We start from the raw sequence: 19,660 nt of genomic DNA on the forward strand, positions 1-19,660 counted from the left end.
ATTTACAATTTTGTGATGGTATTGATGATAAAATTTTTGAGTATTTACAACTTAAAGTAGATAGTTTTACAGATAATATAGACAAAGAATGTATGCTTACTTTAGATAAAATAGCTATTTTACCAGGAACATCATATAATGTTTCCACTCATGCCATAATTGAAAATATAACTTTGCCATATAATACAGGTAATGTTGTGCACGCTACGCATGCCCTAGTGTTTATGATTGTTGGTATAAGTAGTCAATGAAACAAACTGGCGAATATTTCTTTACCTCAGACAGTTATAATGGTTCATTATTCAAATCTATTATATTGCAGATAATTAAACAGGCTCATATATATATATATATATATATATATATATATATATACAATTGTTTTGTATATATATAAATAGTGTTACTTCTGACATAGGACTTGTAAATATGGCAATGTGGAAACCATTTAATATACATGCCGGCTGACATTCTACATGCCAATTTTATTGTTACATCCAGAAGATCCACAACAAAAATTATTTTTTTTTGTAGACGTTCCACATATTTTAAAAAATTTTTGATGTTGTTTAGCTAATAACAAAATTCTTAAACTTCCTGTTTGAATTTAAAAAAACATATATAAGCTTACATCTAATCTTGTAAAATGGGAACATTTTATTCATCTTGTTGCTTCACAAGAAAATTTAGATATTTTGCTATCTCCAAAAATTAATAAGGATGATGTACAATCTAGTAAACGTTTCAATAAAATAAAAGTACGTAAAACAAAAAGTCTTAGTAGATATGTAAGTTCATCACTTCATTTTTTAACAAACAAAGAATCAAATTCAGATTTAAATAAAACAGCATGTTTTGTTGAAGTCATTTCTAAGTGGTTTATCCTTATGATTTTACGAAATCCAACATTAGCTTTGAGCAAATATAATAAAAATAAATATAAAAAATGTCAATTATTTTCTAAGATAGATCGTGATACTTTAGATTGTTATAATTTAAAAAACAAAATTATATGTAAGTATTATATACTGTATTTAGATTGCAAATATCAAACAAAGAAAAACTATTAAAAAAGCGATCATATAGTAGCAAAACAATGGCAATGCACTGTAATCTTAAATAAATAATATAATACCATTGTATATTTAACATTTGATTTTTATTATTATAAAACCCGATGAGAACAGGTACGTGAATTCCACGTTCTATCCACGTGTATTATGTAAAATTCGTGGATAGAGCTTGATATCCACATAAATTCTACGTGAACACTTCCACGTAGATTTTAATACATTTCATTCACGTAGAATTATTGATGAAATTTGACGGAGATTGAGATAGGTAACAGCAATGTAGATTTCATGAGAATAAATTCACATCGTCTTATCCTGTACAATTCACGTAGAATTATTGGTTCAATTTAAAGGAGATAAAAATAGGAGATAGCAACATAGAATTCACATAAGTAATTTCTTCATTTTGATTTTGAAGTCCAAGATTTCTTTTTTGAACGCAGTACTGATGAGAAACATAAATATTAACGATAGACGAAATAGAACAGCATGTTTTGAATGAAGAAACCTCGATTTACATCCTAATGAAAAGACAATATTTTTTAAAAGTTTTTTAACTGTTTTCTTAAAAAAATTTTTTTTTGTATTTAATTTGATTATTGTATTATAATAAAATATATTTTTTGGGGTTGCATTCTTATTATACGCGTATTATACGCATATACAGAGTGATTATTAATGAATGTCCCTACTTTTTATCATATGAGTACGCACTTATAATTTCTAATATAGGCTGTGTTCCGATATTAACTGCCAGTACTGAAAATGTATAGTATATGTGACGTGAACTATAAATTTTCAGTACTGCCAGTAAAAACGGAACACAGCCATAATAATATATTAGAAATACGTATCCGTCGGTAAATCATGCTCCTATGGTAAAAAGTGGGGACATTCGTTAATAATCACCCTGTAGAAAAAGCGGACCGCCCGTCGAGTCAAGCAATAGCCTGCGCCGAAGACCCGCATCGCGCTATTGAAAAGCACGTGCACCGGCCGAATATCGACGCAATCTAAAGCTGCGATACGCGCACCGAGTCAGGTGCAGTAATTGTAACCCGTCCCTTCGGCATACGAATACGCCGTGTCCTTACCGCACATCAAACGCGATCGGTAAATTATACGGCTGACGACGAAATTTACCGATGTCGCTCCTACATTTATCTTGTAAATATTTTTCGATCGATTTTCTTGCAAGTTACTTTGTTTACATTGATTTTCATACTTCCGTACATTCTATATGTTCTGTATCTGTCTATCTAAATTTGTCTCTAAATAAACTTGTACATATTTTCTAAATTCAAAACTACCGTCTAATTCTTTCTTGATCCGGATCGTGCCCTGATAATTCCCGACGAGCTATGGCCGTGCGCGATTTTCTATTCAAGAGAAACGGGTCGATATAAGTTATTTTTCCGATGTGAGCTACAGCATGAAATAAACATTGACGACAGAGCTCGAATGCAATATTCTCCCACACTCAGCGTATTCTCCGGACATGGCACCAAGCGATTATTATCTGTTCCGATCAATGCAAAACGCTCTGGAAGATACACATCTTCTGTAATTATGGTGAAGTCAAAAATTGGATTGCTGAATGCATTGACTCAAATGACAGATCATTCTTTCGTCGCGAAATTCAACTTCTGCCAGAAAAATAGGAAAAAGTTATAGCTTTCAAGGGCAAATACTTTGATTGAGGTATTCATACATTTTGTTATTGAAATAAATGCTTAAATTTACAAAAAAAAACAACTCAATAATCTCTAAGAAGGAAGAAAATATTTAAAAAAGTTTTTAAAATATTTTAGAAACATTTATAGAAACATTAAGTAAAAATAAAAAATTGTTTAAAAATCTATTTTTCCTTGAAAAAATCATATCTTCGCAACAAAAAACTTTTAAAAACTTTAAAATACGGCGTTTTAAATATAAAGAGTCGGCGCGCTATTATGTACAAGTCGGTTGAACCGCTACGTATGTTTTCATTTATATTTTAATATTAACTTACGTTTTCGGCATCCAAGTAATGCTTTATATTCGCAGTACTAAAATAGGATTAACTTAAAGAAAAATGATCACAAATAACGTACATCATATGTATTACATATATTTTTTTATTTTTCTGAATTTTTCTTTCAATGAAATGAATATGAGATGATATATAATACACAATTTATTACATATAAGTAATCACATAAGGAATTTAAAAATAAAGAACCAAATATGATTCTCAAATAAACAATATTAATATTTTTCTTATACAATTTTAACAAATCTTTTTAAGATATTGCAAATCCATGCAGAAATTGTTATACAAATTTCCGATAATACCTCTATTGTCACAATAATAATGTAATTTACAGGGTTATGTAAGTTAATTTTTTTAATCAAGTTAACAATGAAATTTTAACTGAGATCGAGCCGCCGGTGTGTTAAGATCATACACAATATTATGTTATCGCACTTCCTCAACTCTGCTCAACATCCTTATAATCTCATTGCATTAACATCGTAATCTGACGACACAATAAACTAGAAAAAGATGGCTGCTAATAAGATTAAGACACTGCTTTTATGTAGGTGTTTTTCTACCTTTGATTATTTAATTATGTATTCGAATCATCACGCCACATTTTCAGACTAAATCATTGTATTTATGTAAGCAACACATTTTAAATTGTAACATACTGAAGAAGGACAACTAAGTCCGAAACATGTTTATGTAAAAAATTTATGTATTAAATCTGTTTCTTAGATATATCATAAATTTAATTTATTAGAAGAGAAGAGGATAATACGGCACCTATTTTTACTTTATTGAATAACTTTGTATATAATTAATATTTTCTATTAAAACTTGAACGATTATATTCATCAGAGTGTTGTTTGACAGATTCTAGACTCAAAGTAATAAAATATTTATTATTTATGACGTGAATTATAAAAATCTAATGAACTGCATAATCGGTAAAAAAAAGTGGTTGTAATATAGCTATCCATAAAAATAATTTAAAAAAATTAGTTTAGTTTAAAAGAAACACAGTACCTTGTTACAAAATTATATATTTTTAATTTTCCATTATTTAGAATTTTCGTGCGTTCAGAAACTTTAAAAATACCATTAAAAATTTCATTAAAAATATTACTTTATCCCTGTTTAACATTAAACAACAAGCATAAAATGATGTCTCTAATGTTTCTAAACACTGCTCTTTAGAATGACAATTGATTTATCAAAGAAATATTTCGATATAAAAATTTTGCTTTAAAAACTATATTAACAAAATTCCATGTTATTGTTTTAACTTTGTATAACTCAAAATATATATGGCCGAATAAAAAGTAAAATAACAAAAAACACTTGAGTGTATGTACCTTCGTGTGATAATACACTCAAGTTTAAGAATAATAAGGAAGTGTATGTAATTAAAAGTTAAAAGTGTACCTTGAAAAAGTTTAGAAATGCTCAAAAATAAAAATGCCTTATAACAATTGTCAGTCATGTATTGGCATATTAGCATCATTAAAAAACGGCGGGCTACTAAGCGAATAACTCCATAAGCAATTGTTAGAATACGTCACCTAATAACGGAAATAATAGGAGTAGCCATATTGTCGACAGTAGCCATAACACCCTCTTCTCCTCTATTGATTAGATCTAAAAATTGCTTGACTTGACCTCGTTTACTATTCAATTTTTATTAAAATTTTAACTTACATTAGTTAATTAATAATGAAATTAATTGAATTAAGTTATTAAAAAGTGTAGTTAAAAAATTAAAAGTTAATTTATGTTATTTTGGTTTTATTAATAACGGAAATAACAACTGTATTCTTTAATTATAAATAAACTCTGTACGTATATTTTGTTTACCTATACTTATTAAATTTAAGTAATATAACTATTTCAAAGTTTCTATCAGACATTTTTCTTCGAAGACAGTTAAAAACAAGACTTTTTGCATTGAATAGCCGTTCAATATAAATGAAGATCATTTTGACGTGTTATATTTTATAAAAGCACGTTTGAATGCATAAAGGAAATTTTTCTGCTGCAAATGTATCAGTCAACAAGAAAATTTTAAATAATATTGATCAGTTATAATCACGTTTTTATTTCGATTTTGCTCTGTGTTTTGTTATTCCTATCTGAAAAAATCCATGTTAAATCGATAGTCGCAATCTCTAGTGTTGTAAAGATTTTTGAATAGAATAATATGAAAAGGAAGGAAGGAAGGAGGTAGAATCAAAAGAGTTTAGAATGGAAATAAAATTGAAAGGAGAAATGAATTGCAGGTGTTGGAGAAGGTAAAAATTTTTAAATAAAGGATGAATAAAGTAAAGACATTAATTATACACCAAATTAAAGGTTTTTTTTAATAATGAGCAAATATTACATGATATTTTGATATTTTGTGTCATGAAAATAAAAATTTTTCTAATAGATTATTATATATTTTAGTAAAGTTTTTTAAAAATGTGAAATAAAAATATAAAAAAGAAGAGGAATAGAATAATAAAAAAGGCTAGAAAGGAAAAAAACGAATCAAAGAAGTATAGAATAGAAATAAAATTAAAAGAAGAAAGGAATTGAAGGTGTTGGAGAAGGTAAAGATTTTTTATCAAAATATAAAAAGGAAGGAAAATAGGAGGAACGATGAAAGGAGTTTAGAATTAAAATAAAATTGAAAGGAGAAAGGTGTTGGAAGAGATAAAAATTTTTGAATAAAATAATATAAAAAAGAAGGTAGGAAAGAAAAAGGAAGGATCGAAGGAGTGCAGAATGGAAATAAAATTCAAAAGAGAAAGTAATTGAAGGTGTTTGAGAAGGTAAAGATTTTTGAATAGAATAATAGAAAAAGAATGGAAGGATGGAAGAAGTATCGAAGGAGTGTAGAATGGAAATAAAGTTGAAAAGATAAAGTAATTGAACGTGTTTGAGAAGATTAAGACTTTTAAATAAAGAATAGAAATGAAGACATCAATTAAACACCAGTTTGAAGGTTCTTTTCTAATAATGTATTAATATTACATGATATTTTGATATTTTGTGTCATAAAAATAAAAATTTCTTTAATATAATTTTATCAATGTTATCTGTGTTTTTTATTTTGACAGATTGTTTAATTTATTACGTGTATCCTGGATACTGCAATATAGACTCTAATCCAACATGTGTTACGTGGATTGTATTTCCAATTATTATTCCATATAGTCAAGTTAGTTATTTATTTTAAATTATTTATGCCTGTTTATATGAACAACACAAAGATTTCTTTAAAATTTCTGTAGCAATTATCTTCTTAAATATTTATTAATACAATTAACATTTAATATTTTAAAATATTAAAATTATTAAACAATGTTTGTAAATAGTAAAATGCAAGCACACAAATGTATTAATAAAATTCTAGCTCAATGAGTTCCGAAAACACAGAGATATAAATGGCAAATTTATAAAATCTAATTAGAGAATCAAAGAGAAGTTCAACCTCTTTAAGAACGACAAATATGTTTATCTGTATCTTAGAAAAAATTAATATGCTATTTTAACTTGCTTAAATTAATTAAAATTTAATAAATTTGTAATTTTTGTACAACAATATGTAAAATAAAATAATCTTTGAATACCTATATTATATAAAGGTAAAGATTTGTAAATAAAAAACAAAAGAAATTAAAAATACTATTGAACCTAAGTTTGAGGATTTTTTTAATAATGAATGAATATCACATGTTATGAGGCTTTGTGTTATAAAAATGAAAATTTTTTTAATCAAACATTATATCTTTTAGTAAAGATTTTAAAATATGTGTAATGAGGGTAGAGAAACGGAGAGACATGAAATAATGTAAGAAGAAAAGAGGAAGAATTGTGTAAAATAAAAAAAAAATATAAAGCAGAAAGGAATCAAAGAAGATGGAGAAGGTAAAGTTTTAAATAAAGTACGAAAGAAATTAGGAATGTAATTGTAAACGAATTTGAAGGTTTCTTTAATAATGAATGCATATTATGGTATATTGACATTTTGTTTTAAAAATTACTATTTTATTAATCGAACATTATCTGTTTTAGTAAAAATTTAAAAAAATGTGTGAAATAATGTAAGGAAGAAGAAAGAAGAATTGTGAGAGCGTAAAATAGGAAAAAAGTAAAAAGTAGAAAGGATTTAAAGAAGGCTGAGAATGTAAAGATTTTTAAATAAAAGACAAAATATTAAGAATGCAATTGATCACGAATTTGAAGATTTTTTTAATGTTCACGTATATCTCAGAAAATAAAATTTTAGAGGTGAACTTTTCATTATGATATCTCCGTCCGTAAAATACAGACAGAAAAAATAAAAACATTTTCATTATAAAACTTTACCCATTGTTTGAGACCCATACAGCTACAGCACAGAGAGATTGCAGGAACATTGCAGAATAATTTCATTGAAACATTGTAATATTGCATTTTGATGGCAAAACATTACTGCAACATTGCTGGAAGATTGCCGCAACATTAAGATGTCCGCTTTTTGAAATATTGCATTTTTCAAAAACATCCCATTTTTTCAAAATATTTACATAAATATTATTACATCACATAATTCCAATAAACAAAACAATATTTGTGTAACATTTTAAAAAACATTTTTTGCAAAAAAAAATCTTGGGAATATTTTGTCGGAAATTTCCATGCGGTCACCCTCCAAGTCGCGACTCCGGTGAACGTTGCTTGACCTCCGTGATCGCTGCGAATTGATTCCTCATGATTACCTCTGAACACTTTATGCTGATATGTATATACATATAACTGGTAGATCAGGTCAATATACATTATCGAAAAAATGAAATATGTATGATTAAAGCACAACATTTATATAAACAAATATAAAATTATAGTTTTTTTTACTATTTCGCAAATGCAGAATAGCATTTGGAATAACTTTTCTGTTATTTGTTTAAATAAAAATGTAATTAGAAAATATGTACCAATATAATACAATAATTAAATTAAATATGAAAAAATTTTTATTAAAAGAACAATTAAAAAATATTGTTCGTTCATTGGGCTGTAGATCGAGGTTTCTTCATATGGACCTATTTCGTCTATTGATATAAATATTTATGTTTCTTAATAATAATATGATGCACACAGCACCACGGGACCGCATGCCGTTTTCTAGACGTCTTAGAGTCAACATTTGAAGGATGTCTGCAGACATCTATGCAAAGTCGATTTGCAGTCAACTTTGAAAGCCTGACTTGGATGAGTCGACTTACAGTCGATGTATGGACGGTTCTACTCTTAGGTAATGTAGAGATTCAGCGGAAAATTTAGTAACGTCGCTCGACCTTAGTTTACTAAAGGATGAATAATTATGGATGAGTTAAATTAATATATTATTATACGCAAATATTCTGCTTTGGCTCTTTATTGCCACTACTTTATTAAAAAATTATGATATTGCAATGTTTCCGGAATATTACTGGCATATGCCATGCGATGTGTCAGGCATATTGTTAATTTATGTTTCTGCAATGTCTCCGTAATATTGCATTGCAATCTGCAACATTGCAACGTTGCTGCAAAGTTGCTGGAATTTTCTGTGCTGTATGGGGAATATTTAGAACTTGATCGATTCAGACGTTATTGAGATATGATAATCTCGTGTGCTTGGAAGTTGATGAGTCGTGTATAATACTTGTTTTTAATACAAAAATGCAATCGTATTATGTGCTAAGTATAAATGTTATGATATATTAAATAATTATAAAATAAATAATTACAACATGTTTAAATTTTGTTTTGTGTAGATTTTGGTTATATAAACAACATAAAAAAGTTGTACATACGGATATCTATTACAAAAATGTGATATTAACGTATACTATTGATGATAATTTTATAGACAGTTACCTTATCAGGAAACAATATCTTTTAAATATTTTTTAAATATTTAAGAAACATTATAATAAAGAATAAATATTTAAAAAACATTGTCTACTGATAGGGTAATAATAAATCAAATCATATTCCATTTTTATTTATTTATAATCATCAAGAACATGATCTGTCATTTGTCATCGTGAACTCTATTATTCTTAATCATGAATGTATAATTTTTGAAATTCTTATTATTTATATTTAGTTATACGTAAACATGAAATTAAGCAAATAGCGCGCGCTTGTGTTGTTCTAATAAATATAAAAAACTCGTGGGTTTTATATAAGACCAGTTTTTTGGAGGTACTGGAACTACATGATTTTATTATAATACGAACAATCACGTCACACGGAATGGCTTGTTTCGCATTCGAAAAAATTCGCACGAGTTCGAGAAGTTCTCGATCAAGTTCTCTACAATATAGAGTTAAGCTAGCAGTATAGACATTTATATAACACATAATGTATAACACATAAGAAAATTTATCAATCAGAATTTTTTACTTCCCTTCTTACAATTAGTATAGAAATAGAAAACTCTTGTTACGTCCAGCGGACTCCACGATTTCTCCTTTCGCCAATAATAAAATTCCCCGCCGTGTCGTAAAGAAAATCGGCGACGCAGGATATCTGTCTCGAGAGATATAACTCTTAAGAATACGACCGAAATAATAACGCAAAAATATAAAAGGAAACTAAATATATGGAACAAACGTGTTCATTCTGATGCAACGTGAAGACAAACAGGACTCGTAGAAATTACTTAGAGACAAGGGACCGTCAATTTCTTCCCAGCTTACGTACCGGATGTATCCCGACATTCCTCCGCCTTTCGTCTCGAGTATTTCTTACTCGCCGGTCCCGTTAGATTTCGAGGACCCTCCTTCCCCCTTCTACGTCCAGCGTGGAACTCGTAGAGAAAATTTCCTCCCCTCCTTCAACCACGAATTCTGCGCCTAGCGTAGAATTCTTGGAGGAAGTCTTCGCCCCTTCTTCACCCGCGAATTCCACGTCCAACGTGGAATTCTTAGAAAAAGTAAACACCCCTCCTGACCATGATCGTGACCGCTCCTCTCCCACAGAGCACACACTCTTCTACAATTATTTCCACAAACATAAACAAGTATACTCAAATAAATTTGATGTAATTTTTCAATGACATTTTTAAAATAAATCAGCTCTATCTCCTCTTGCGATATTAATTACATTAACTATTTGTAGTAATTAATGATAATGTACACTAATTTTAACTTTCTAGTTAAGTATTTATAATTTTTTCTTTATGTTATTTTCCGAACAATTGTTCGAGTTTTTAAGAACAATAATTAATTATGTAATGTATCCATTTCCAAATAATTACAAGAATATATGTTAACTTTTAATTTTAAAGGTACTTTTGATTTCTTAAACTCATCTCGTTCCTTTTCCTCCTGGCTAAAAAGATCACCCAAGGCCCGATCCCGAGTTAAAGAGACTCGGCTCTTTGACTCAAAACAGGGCCGACGATCGCACGACTTTTGAAGAAGTGTTAAAGCGTGTCTTCACACGTTGACTTACTTCTGAGTCAATAAAGTGCGTATGTCCTCGTGCCGTACGTCCGATCAGTACGAGTTTAAGCATTTGTTGCGTCCCTCTCGCCTTACTTGTACCTCAAGTAGTCTACCCTTCCTACCTTTCCCTTGAGGCTGGATGTAACACTCTAATTGATAAATTTTTTTATGCATTATGATTTATGCATTATGCAAAAATGTTCTTGGCTTTACTATAAGCTAGCCTTTCTTTGTGACATATTTAACTTCAAGAAAATTAAATTGACAGTTAATAGTTATCGATAAAATGTAATTAAATAAAATTGAATGTCTAAAAGGTAATTAAGATAAGTTGAAATCATTTAACTTTTAACTTAATTAACCTTTACCTTTTTTTATTGGATTATAATATAAAATATAACCATGGGGATATATACTAAAATATATAAATATATATATATATATATATATGTATGTATGTATGTATATATATATATATATATATATATACATAGTTGGAACAATGATATTTTTACTCTATTTTAATACATATTTATATACATATATACATACATACATACATACATACATACATACATACATATATATATATATATATATATATATATGTATGTATGTATGTATGTATGTATGTATATATGTATATAAATATGTATTAAAATAGAGTAAAAATATCATTGTTCCAACTATGCTTCGTTAATAACTGATATAACTTTATTGTTGTCCATTATTGTGATATGAGTACCTTCCACGTACTGAATTTGTACTTTACCTTCGGTAATCTGAAATTAATATTTCTTATGAAGTTATTATTAAATGTTAGAATCTTACTTGAAAAATCAAAACTATAGAAGTTTACTTAATAAAAACCATTATAGTAACTATGAAAAAAGTGGAACGAATTCACTGGAAGTCTATCATTTTATGGTTTTACATACAGGGTGGTCCAAAAGTCTGGATACAGTCAAATATCTTATAAAAAAACATTTTTGAGAATAATGTTTTATTAAAAAATATCGTTTTAACACAGGCAATTAAAAGTCTGATTCCGCGGATGATGTTTCATATTGATACTTTTTATTCAGTACTTTATTTACCCAGTTTGTATTATACAAAAGTTGTAGGATTTCAAATAGCACATTACATTTTTTTCTAAAGAAACACTAAAAATTTGAATGCTTACAGTGTACAAAATTAAAGAGTAATGACTCCAAATATTTTTGTGTGTATGCACACAAAAGAATTTAGAGTAATTAAGTACTGTGGATGTGACAAACCGTGAAGTTTTATCTCTGTCACACGCACACACGCAAGCACGCACGCACACACAAGAACTGTAAATCCGACAGTAACTCGGAAAGTACTAAACAAAAGAAACTTTATTATACTATATATTTTGAAAAGTTCCCGAAGTTAGTTACAAGAATATGTAACCAAAAATAGTAGTTACTATGTACAATATTCAAAGTGATTTTTACGTGACCTTAATGTATTCAAAATTGTAATGTGACATGCCACATTAAAATCCTACAACTTTTGTACAAAGTATTTTTTTTCTTTTATGAGTTATTTTATTTTTTAAGATTTTTGGTCTATTTTGTATATACAGTGCGTTGCATTGATGCCTGAGGTTCAATTTTAGGGACCACTTTTCTTTCTTAATTATTTTCACGTTCATGACCGAATGCTGCGTCAACGATCACCGCAGCATTTGGTCAGGAACGTAAAAATAACCAAGAAAGAAATGTTCCTGAAATCGGTACCCCAGGCATCACTGCAACGCACTGTACACCTTAATAAAACAATATAAATAAGGTGGAAAAAAAAGATAGATACTTCTTGTCGTGTCCGAGTAGAAAATTAGGTAACTTATGCAAAAGTATTAATAGCACTGAGTAAAAGTCTTTATTTATATTAACAATAAGATAATTACGTTAGGGTTTATGATAAGTGTGGTTCATAGCGCAATACAGTTACGGTACTCTATCTCTCTCTAAGCGCATGTCGTCACGACAATCACGTGAAAGTTAAACTCCCTATACCGCGTGACTCAATATGCCACACATTTGAAAAATTTGGAAAATGTTTTATCAAAAAATGTTTGAAACAAAAGTTGTAGCGTGTAAAAACATTCATTTCTTAATATTATCAGTTTGGCTTGGGTGGCATCACCAAGGTCAGAACAAGGTCATCTTGAATTTTTAAAATAAAACCATCTAAATTTTATTACACATTCTTATAGTTTAATTCGAGTGTTTTCCAATACACAGTAAAGAAGTTTACTTTCGTTAAATAATTTTTGAGTTATGAAACATTTGGAACTTACAGTATCGTTGCATTAACATTACCTAAGGTGTACCGCGTGGAAATTGCCCGGTCTGATTTATATCTCTTTTGTATTGGATTTACATAAGCAATACAAAAGAGGTATAACTCGATATGACATACAACGCATAATACATATTGGATAATACTAATAACATTCAAGAATTACAATACAAAAAATACTGAATAAAAATGAAATTTATTACAATGTTTTGGTAAGCTTTTAATAGATCTTTTCAAAACCTACAACTTTTGTCTGAATCATTTTTCTATAAAATTTATATTTTGCGAATTATTCAAGAATATTAATTTTTTTCCTTACCCTGTAGATGTGTGTGTGTGTGTGTGTGTGTGTGTGTGTGTGTGTGTGTGTGTGTGTGTGTGTGTGTGTGTACAATACATATATAGAAAGAATAAAAGCAACGATAGTTGACACCAAAATTTTGAGCAATGTACTTAGACTATCCCAAGAAAAAAGTTCTACAATATTTAAATTTGATTTACCTTATGTAAACCATAATCCTCTTCTGCAAAACGAGTAATTGCAAGCGTAGGTTTCAATAAGGTTATAGATGATTTAAGGCGAGGTAATGAAGTCACATTATAATTCTGTATAGCAATTATATGATCGTAAATTGTAAAACATGCGAGTTTTTGATTTTCTGTGGTTAATATGTTTAATTCTTTTGGAAAATAAGCATGAAATACTTCTAACTTCTCTTCCCAGGTATTACATTTATCCAGCTCTAATGAAAACTGTAAAATTATTGAATATATACCTTTTCAATTTATTTATTTTATATAAAATTATGTTCATATAAACAATACTTATAATAAAAAATTATAATAATTTTATAATTTACTAACCGTTTCTTTGTCAACCGTATTATATATATCCATCAAACTAATTAATATAATATTTTGTAACTTCTGTTGAGAAGTAGAAAACAAATATTGGTCGATCCAAAATTTCAATTGGTCAGGAGCTCCGTCTATAAGTATTAAGCATCCTGAAAAATTCTTAGCCTCTAATAATCTGGCTAATTCGATAGCAATTAAAGATCCAAACGAATATCCCACTATTAGAAATTCTTTTTGATTTTTCATTTTTTCCAATATGTACTGAAAATACAAATATAAACATATATAGGATATTCCGTAATTCACGAATCAAAATACTACGTCATATACTGTATACGTAATCCGTCCAAAACGTTCTAAAACTTTCGAATTAGCGCACCAATAATAACTTAATTATATATTCTAGTGACACTGTTTAGTTCCTTAGCATTAATACAATGTAACATCACTAACAATACATACATGTTGCTTAGTTGTTTATTGTTATATTTTTATGTAAAATTACGATTGACGCTCACTGCGATTTTGTTGAATATCTTTTATTGACTATAAACGACGACGGATAGATTTCATCTTTAAAAACAAAAAAAATTGAATAAAAAGGGAGACTGAGAAATAACGGTTGTTTCAAGTTTTATAACAAAATTAGAATATAGAACGAATGCCTTATGTTCCAACAATTCAAGCCTTTTTATTCTTACTACTTCTTTTAAATATTGCATTACTATGAAATAAGAATCATATTTATCATGTAAGAATAAAAAAAATGACGCAATAAAATCGCAAAGAGCACCGAATTTTATTTAAATAACTGTAAATTATTAAATGTACAATATAAAGTAATTTTTCCAAATGATATATTAATACTAAGGAATTCGATTAATTGTTAATAAAATCACCATCGAAGTAGCAATAAGAAACATAGATCATGTTGGTCTGATATTATAAAAGTTATGTACTTTTTGAACAGCTTACGTATACACTACACTTAAAAAATTAAAAAATCACTTATTTTGTTGTAGCTACATAAGATTGATAATCTTTAATTCAGTAATACTTTTTCTTTAAGAAATCCCTGAAATTATTAATTACGAAATTTTTTACTCTTTTGTCCTGAAGCTATGGATATAATTATATGTATATCATAATTATTGTAATATATATTATACATACATTACACGTATATATGAATTATTTAATTAAAATATAAATAATTTAAAATAATTTAGAATTTCATACTGGCAGCAAATAAACAGCTGAATTTGTCACTGAATGACTTTGGTTCGGAATATTAAGTACATTGTGTTGCAAACAGATTGCTGAATATTTAATTCCTGATGCTATTGAATTAAATATGCTAGAACATCCTTCAATTCCTGGTATGAAAAATACATTGCCTTTATCAACTTCCTTTTTTGTAGCAAGTTCTACAAGAACATCTGGAACCAAGTCTGAATTGTTAATCATTCGAAATATCATGTTTAAACTTTCCGAAATAGTTGTATTCATTTTATTTGTGTCATGCGTGTTTCCTTTTCCGATTGTATCTGACATTTGTCTAATTTTAGCGAAATTAAGATTTCTAATATCCTGTGCTGTCAAGAAAATATCGAACTCTTTTTCCAATGTTTGTTTAATTTCTATTGCCACCATCGAATCCATACCCAGTTCGGCTAGTGATATGTTATGCGCCACTGTGTTTATATTTTTCAAACCTATTGTAAATTAAAAGAGATATTATATATTTTAATAAATTTTATATTTTATGTATCACATTATTTCATCTTCTAAAATGACTTATTAAGAATTTAGTTAGTTAATATAAAAAATTAAAAAAATTATTTGATAAACAGATATAATGAAAATAACAAAAATAAAATTTGTAGAAAGAAATGTAGATTTCTTTAAGTAATTTTTTTGAGAAGAATAGATTAAAGAAATATAAATAACTTTCAAATGCTCAAATACTGAAATATTGGTAAATTTTTTTAATTTTTTTTCTGAAATTTTAAAATTTAAATAAGAAAGTCATTAAATACAAATTTTAGAGTGACTTTGAAATCAACTTTAGACTTCTCATTCCGGCTAATAGTCGACTAACAGTCAACCTTATGTTGTTTAGCACGCTAGATCACGTTTGGTTATTGAAGCTAAGATATCTTAAAAGTTTACTTACCCATAATATGAGCAATTGTTTCATAAATATTCATTGATCCGCCAATACTTGCTTTTTTAGCAACAACCATACTGCTTACAACGGCTCGATTTTGCAGCAAGAATGTGTTTAATGTATCCAAGCAAGAAGATATTTGTTGTTGTAATGTACCTCCAATAACAAGCTCTTTGTTGTCTTCTTGGATATCTGCGACGAGTCCGACATCACCAATAGCACCCCATTGTATTGCTAAACCGTGTAATCCTTCTTTCATTCTTTTTTCACAAATTCTCTCCATTACGGAATTAGCCATTCCATAATTTGTTTGACCCGCATTTCCTCGCCCACATGAAACGGAAGAAAACACAACAAAATGTCGAAGTTGGGGACAGATTGTTCTCGACAATTCATCCATTTTCTTCGTCATCCATGCTTTTGATTTGAATGAATCCTCAAACGATTGCAGTGACTGATTCTCGAATAAACAATCTTTAAGCACAACTGCAAGATTAAATATGGCATCTACTGGCCCTATTCCTTCAGCCAATTTTAATATAGATTCACAATCTTCACGTTTTAAAGTATCATTGACTGTAATAATCTGTACATTTACACCAAAAGATTGCCACAACTTTATTCTTGATTGTTGATAACCGGTTCTTATCCCAGATCGTGATGTCAATATCAAATTTTTTGCACCTCTAAGAATCAACCAGTTTGCTAACTCTAAACCAAAACCGCCCAGTCCACCCAAAATAATGTAACATTTATAATCCAAGCAGTAATATTGTGGGTAAGCGAGCAGAGGAGTATCCAAGGTTTGATCGTCTTCATGAATTTTTATTATTATCTAAACATTTAATTAATATAAAATTATCACTATAAATCGAAATAATATAAAGTCAATCTTATTTTTCTTTTACTTTCTTATTAATATTGTTTTGTATTTTACTAATTATTTATTATTATTTATATAAAACACGAAAATAGAAGGCCTATGTCTGTCACAGTGGTTCTTGGTGCCGAATAAAGGTTTTTAATTTTTACTGACTCTAGACTATTTGAACTGCGCGCCGCATATTCATCGGACTTGAAGCAGGAATAGTAATACTACAGTTTTTCCGGGGAGCGAGGATATTATACATGCTTCTTATAGGATTAATATTACAATTTTATTATCCTTTCTGACTGGGAATTTTTATTAAAAACTAATGCTTACTAAATACTTGCGTATATCTTAAATACAGGTGATTGAAGTTTTCAATCAAACTCTTAGAAATGAAAACGATGATACATCTAAATCGACTATTATTTGTAATGTACAATGTTTTGATGAAACAAGTTCTATTAATCTTTAAACATAATATATATATCTACGAGACCCATACAAAGTTTTAATCTTTCGCTCTGTGACAAAGGGCATGAGAAAAGAGCACACGCATTTTTCCTTTTTAGTAAATTGTAAATTACGTTTGTTCTACCCAATAAACTTTTACTTATAAGGTGATTATTAGAACTCTATACACTAATAAACTGGTGCTGATAAGAATTGTGTCGTTTTTTAACTTTTACTGAGTTATTTAAAAAAACTAAATGATATTCAATCCCTTTCTATCCTCTAATTTCATATTAGATCATTTTTTGGCTATGTTGTTTATTCAGCCACAATTCTATGATACTAAATTTTGAAAAATTTAAACAAAGCTTTGTTGAATATATTATTAAGTGGAACAAAAATTATGACTTTTTAAAGTTGCCTAAGTCTTCCACATGCATACATGTACACACACACCTTATAAATTAAAAAAAAATCATACCTTGCCGATATGTTTTCCAGTAGCCATGTATCTAAAGGCAGCTTCTATCTCGTTTCGTTTAAAGACTTTTCTACACAGTGGTTTAATAACATTCATTTTTAAATCTGTTGTTATTTTCTTCCACAGTTTTATCTTTTGTTCTGAGTTTACAGTCAATAACTTATCTAATAAAATTCCATAAAAACTTATGCCTTTGGAAAAAGCATGTACGTTTAATAAATTATTGGAAAGCATATCATATTTTCCTATTTCTAGAAAACGTCCACCATTTGCTAAGCAGCGAACAGATGCTTGTAATTTCTCTTCGGCTAAAGAATTCAATACAATATCCACTCCGCGACCTCCTGTACACTGCATAATCATTTCTTCGAAGCTTGTATTTCGAGAGCTTCCTATATGATCTTCAGGAATAGAAGGAAACGTTTCTCTTATAAACTGTCGTTTTTCTTTAGTACCAACTGTCGTGAATATTTCGCAACCTTCATAAAGTGCAAGATGAATCGCAGCCTGACCAATACCTCCTGTTCCAGAATGGATCAACACTTTGTCTTTCTTTTTCATTTTACCCTTAAAATACAATGCATAATAGCACGTACTATATACACACGGAACCGTTGCTGCGTCTTCCATTGTCCAATTGTCGGGTACATTCCAACTGAGATATTTATCGGCCACACAAGTGTTTGCCAATCCACTAAAAATAAATTTTTAGAAAATGTATAATTTCGTTTTGCGTAAAACTTACTTTACCTTACGAAACATTCAAAATTTGAGTGTTTAAGAAAACAAAAATTAATAATGTTATCAATAATGATATATTTATTATAATGTTTTATTAATTGTTAGTAACATAATACACTATAAGATGTATTATTATAAAAATTGTTATAAAAATTGTTACTTATTGTTACTTATACTTTAGTATAATGGCCAATGTTCACGATGTTAGAGTCCAATTCGTTCTTAAATTACTCACACACACACACGCACGCACACACACACACACGCACGCACACACACACACACACGCACACACTCACAAACACACACACAAACACACACGGGCATACACAAAAAATAAATAAACAATAAAATTGCCACTTATTCATAAAAGCTGCTTCAAATGGTTTCTAACATCATGAATATTAATCCTATTCAACTTAACACTCAAGTTAACTTTCAAATTGAGGCTACGTAATAAACCGCTTGTAATAAACAATTTCCCGCGCGCCTCTGTCGCCAGACGATCTTATTTTTCCATGCACTTATATTTGGCGATAGATTAAACTAAACAATGATTTTTAATGAGTAATATTTCATTAATTAGTAGACATTTTGTAAAATGGCAGATGACTTTCCTGCCCAGTTTGATTCTATCAGCCCACAAAAAGTGTAATCATTTTCGAACTCTGTATTTGTTTCCTTAATATAAAATTTAATCTGATATATTTGAAATTAAATATTAAATTGATACTACTAAATGTAAATAGCTTTTGTTATTAATTATACATTTATAAATACAATTATTTTACCCATATGAGCACAATCCCATTACTCTTTGTCCATGCATGTCAAATCCAACAAATTCCATGCCAATTAAATCACATGATGCATCGTTTTGGTGGACAAATCGTTGAACAAATGATTCTGTAAATTGGATTTTACCAGTAGCCAACATAATATCTCTAAAATTTAGAGACGCATAAATTACATTAACGAGGTCTTCATTCTTAATACGAGAAGATATATTTCTTTGCACCCAATATAAAGTACTCAAATCCCCTCGCACCTGTTATAAAGAAATATAAATATTTACAATAAATAATTACAATAGGAAATCATTGACCGGAATGTAAAAATCATAATATCACAAAAGATTTTAGTTATATTGCAGAGACATTTCAATTTTTCAATCGTATTGACAATGTCTATGAGATCATTTT

The 19,660-nt window shown here is 28.6% G+C and overlaps 1 protein-coding gene across 1 annotated transcript in view; it reads right to left on the bottom strand.

Annotated features, from left to right (window-relative positions):
• Positions 1 to 11,215: 11,215 nt before the first annotated feature.
• Positions 11,216 to 19,660, bottom strand: part of LOC105202953 (fatty acid synthase) — a 68,243-nt gene continuing 59,798 nt past the window's right edge. The window contains exons 14-20 of the mRNA XM_039456710.1: positions 19,250 to 19,506; positions 17,718 to 18,411; positions 15,922 to 16,750; positions 14,985 to 15,460; positions 13,752 to 14,006; positions 13,389 to 13,640; positions 11,216 to 11,341 (exon numbers count right to left, since the gene is read on the bottom strand). Of these exons, the coding sequence (XP_039312644.1) occupies positions 11,246 to 11,341; positions 13,389 to 13,640; positions 13,752 to 14,006; positions 14,985 to 15,460; positions 15,922 to 16,750; positions 17,718 to 18,411; positions 19,250 to 19,506 (2,859 nt within the window). The 3' untranslated portion in view covers positions 11,216 to 11,245. The remainder of the gene's footprint in view (positions 11,342 to 13,388; positions 13,641 to 13,751; positions 14,007 to 14,984; positions 15,461 to 15,921; positions 16,751 to 17,717; positions 18,412 to 19,249; positions 19,507 to 19,660) is intronic.

Source organism: Solenopsis invicta, chromosome 13 (genome assembly GCF_016802725.1).
Source record: "Solenopsis invicta isolate M01_SB chromosome 13, UNIL_Sinv_3.0, whole genome shotgun sequence".
In the NCBI taxonomy this organism is placed as follows: Eukaryota; Metazoa; Arthropoda; class Insecta; order Hymenoptera; family Formicidae; genus Solenopsis; species Solenopsis invicta.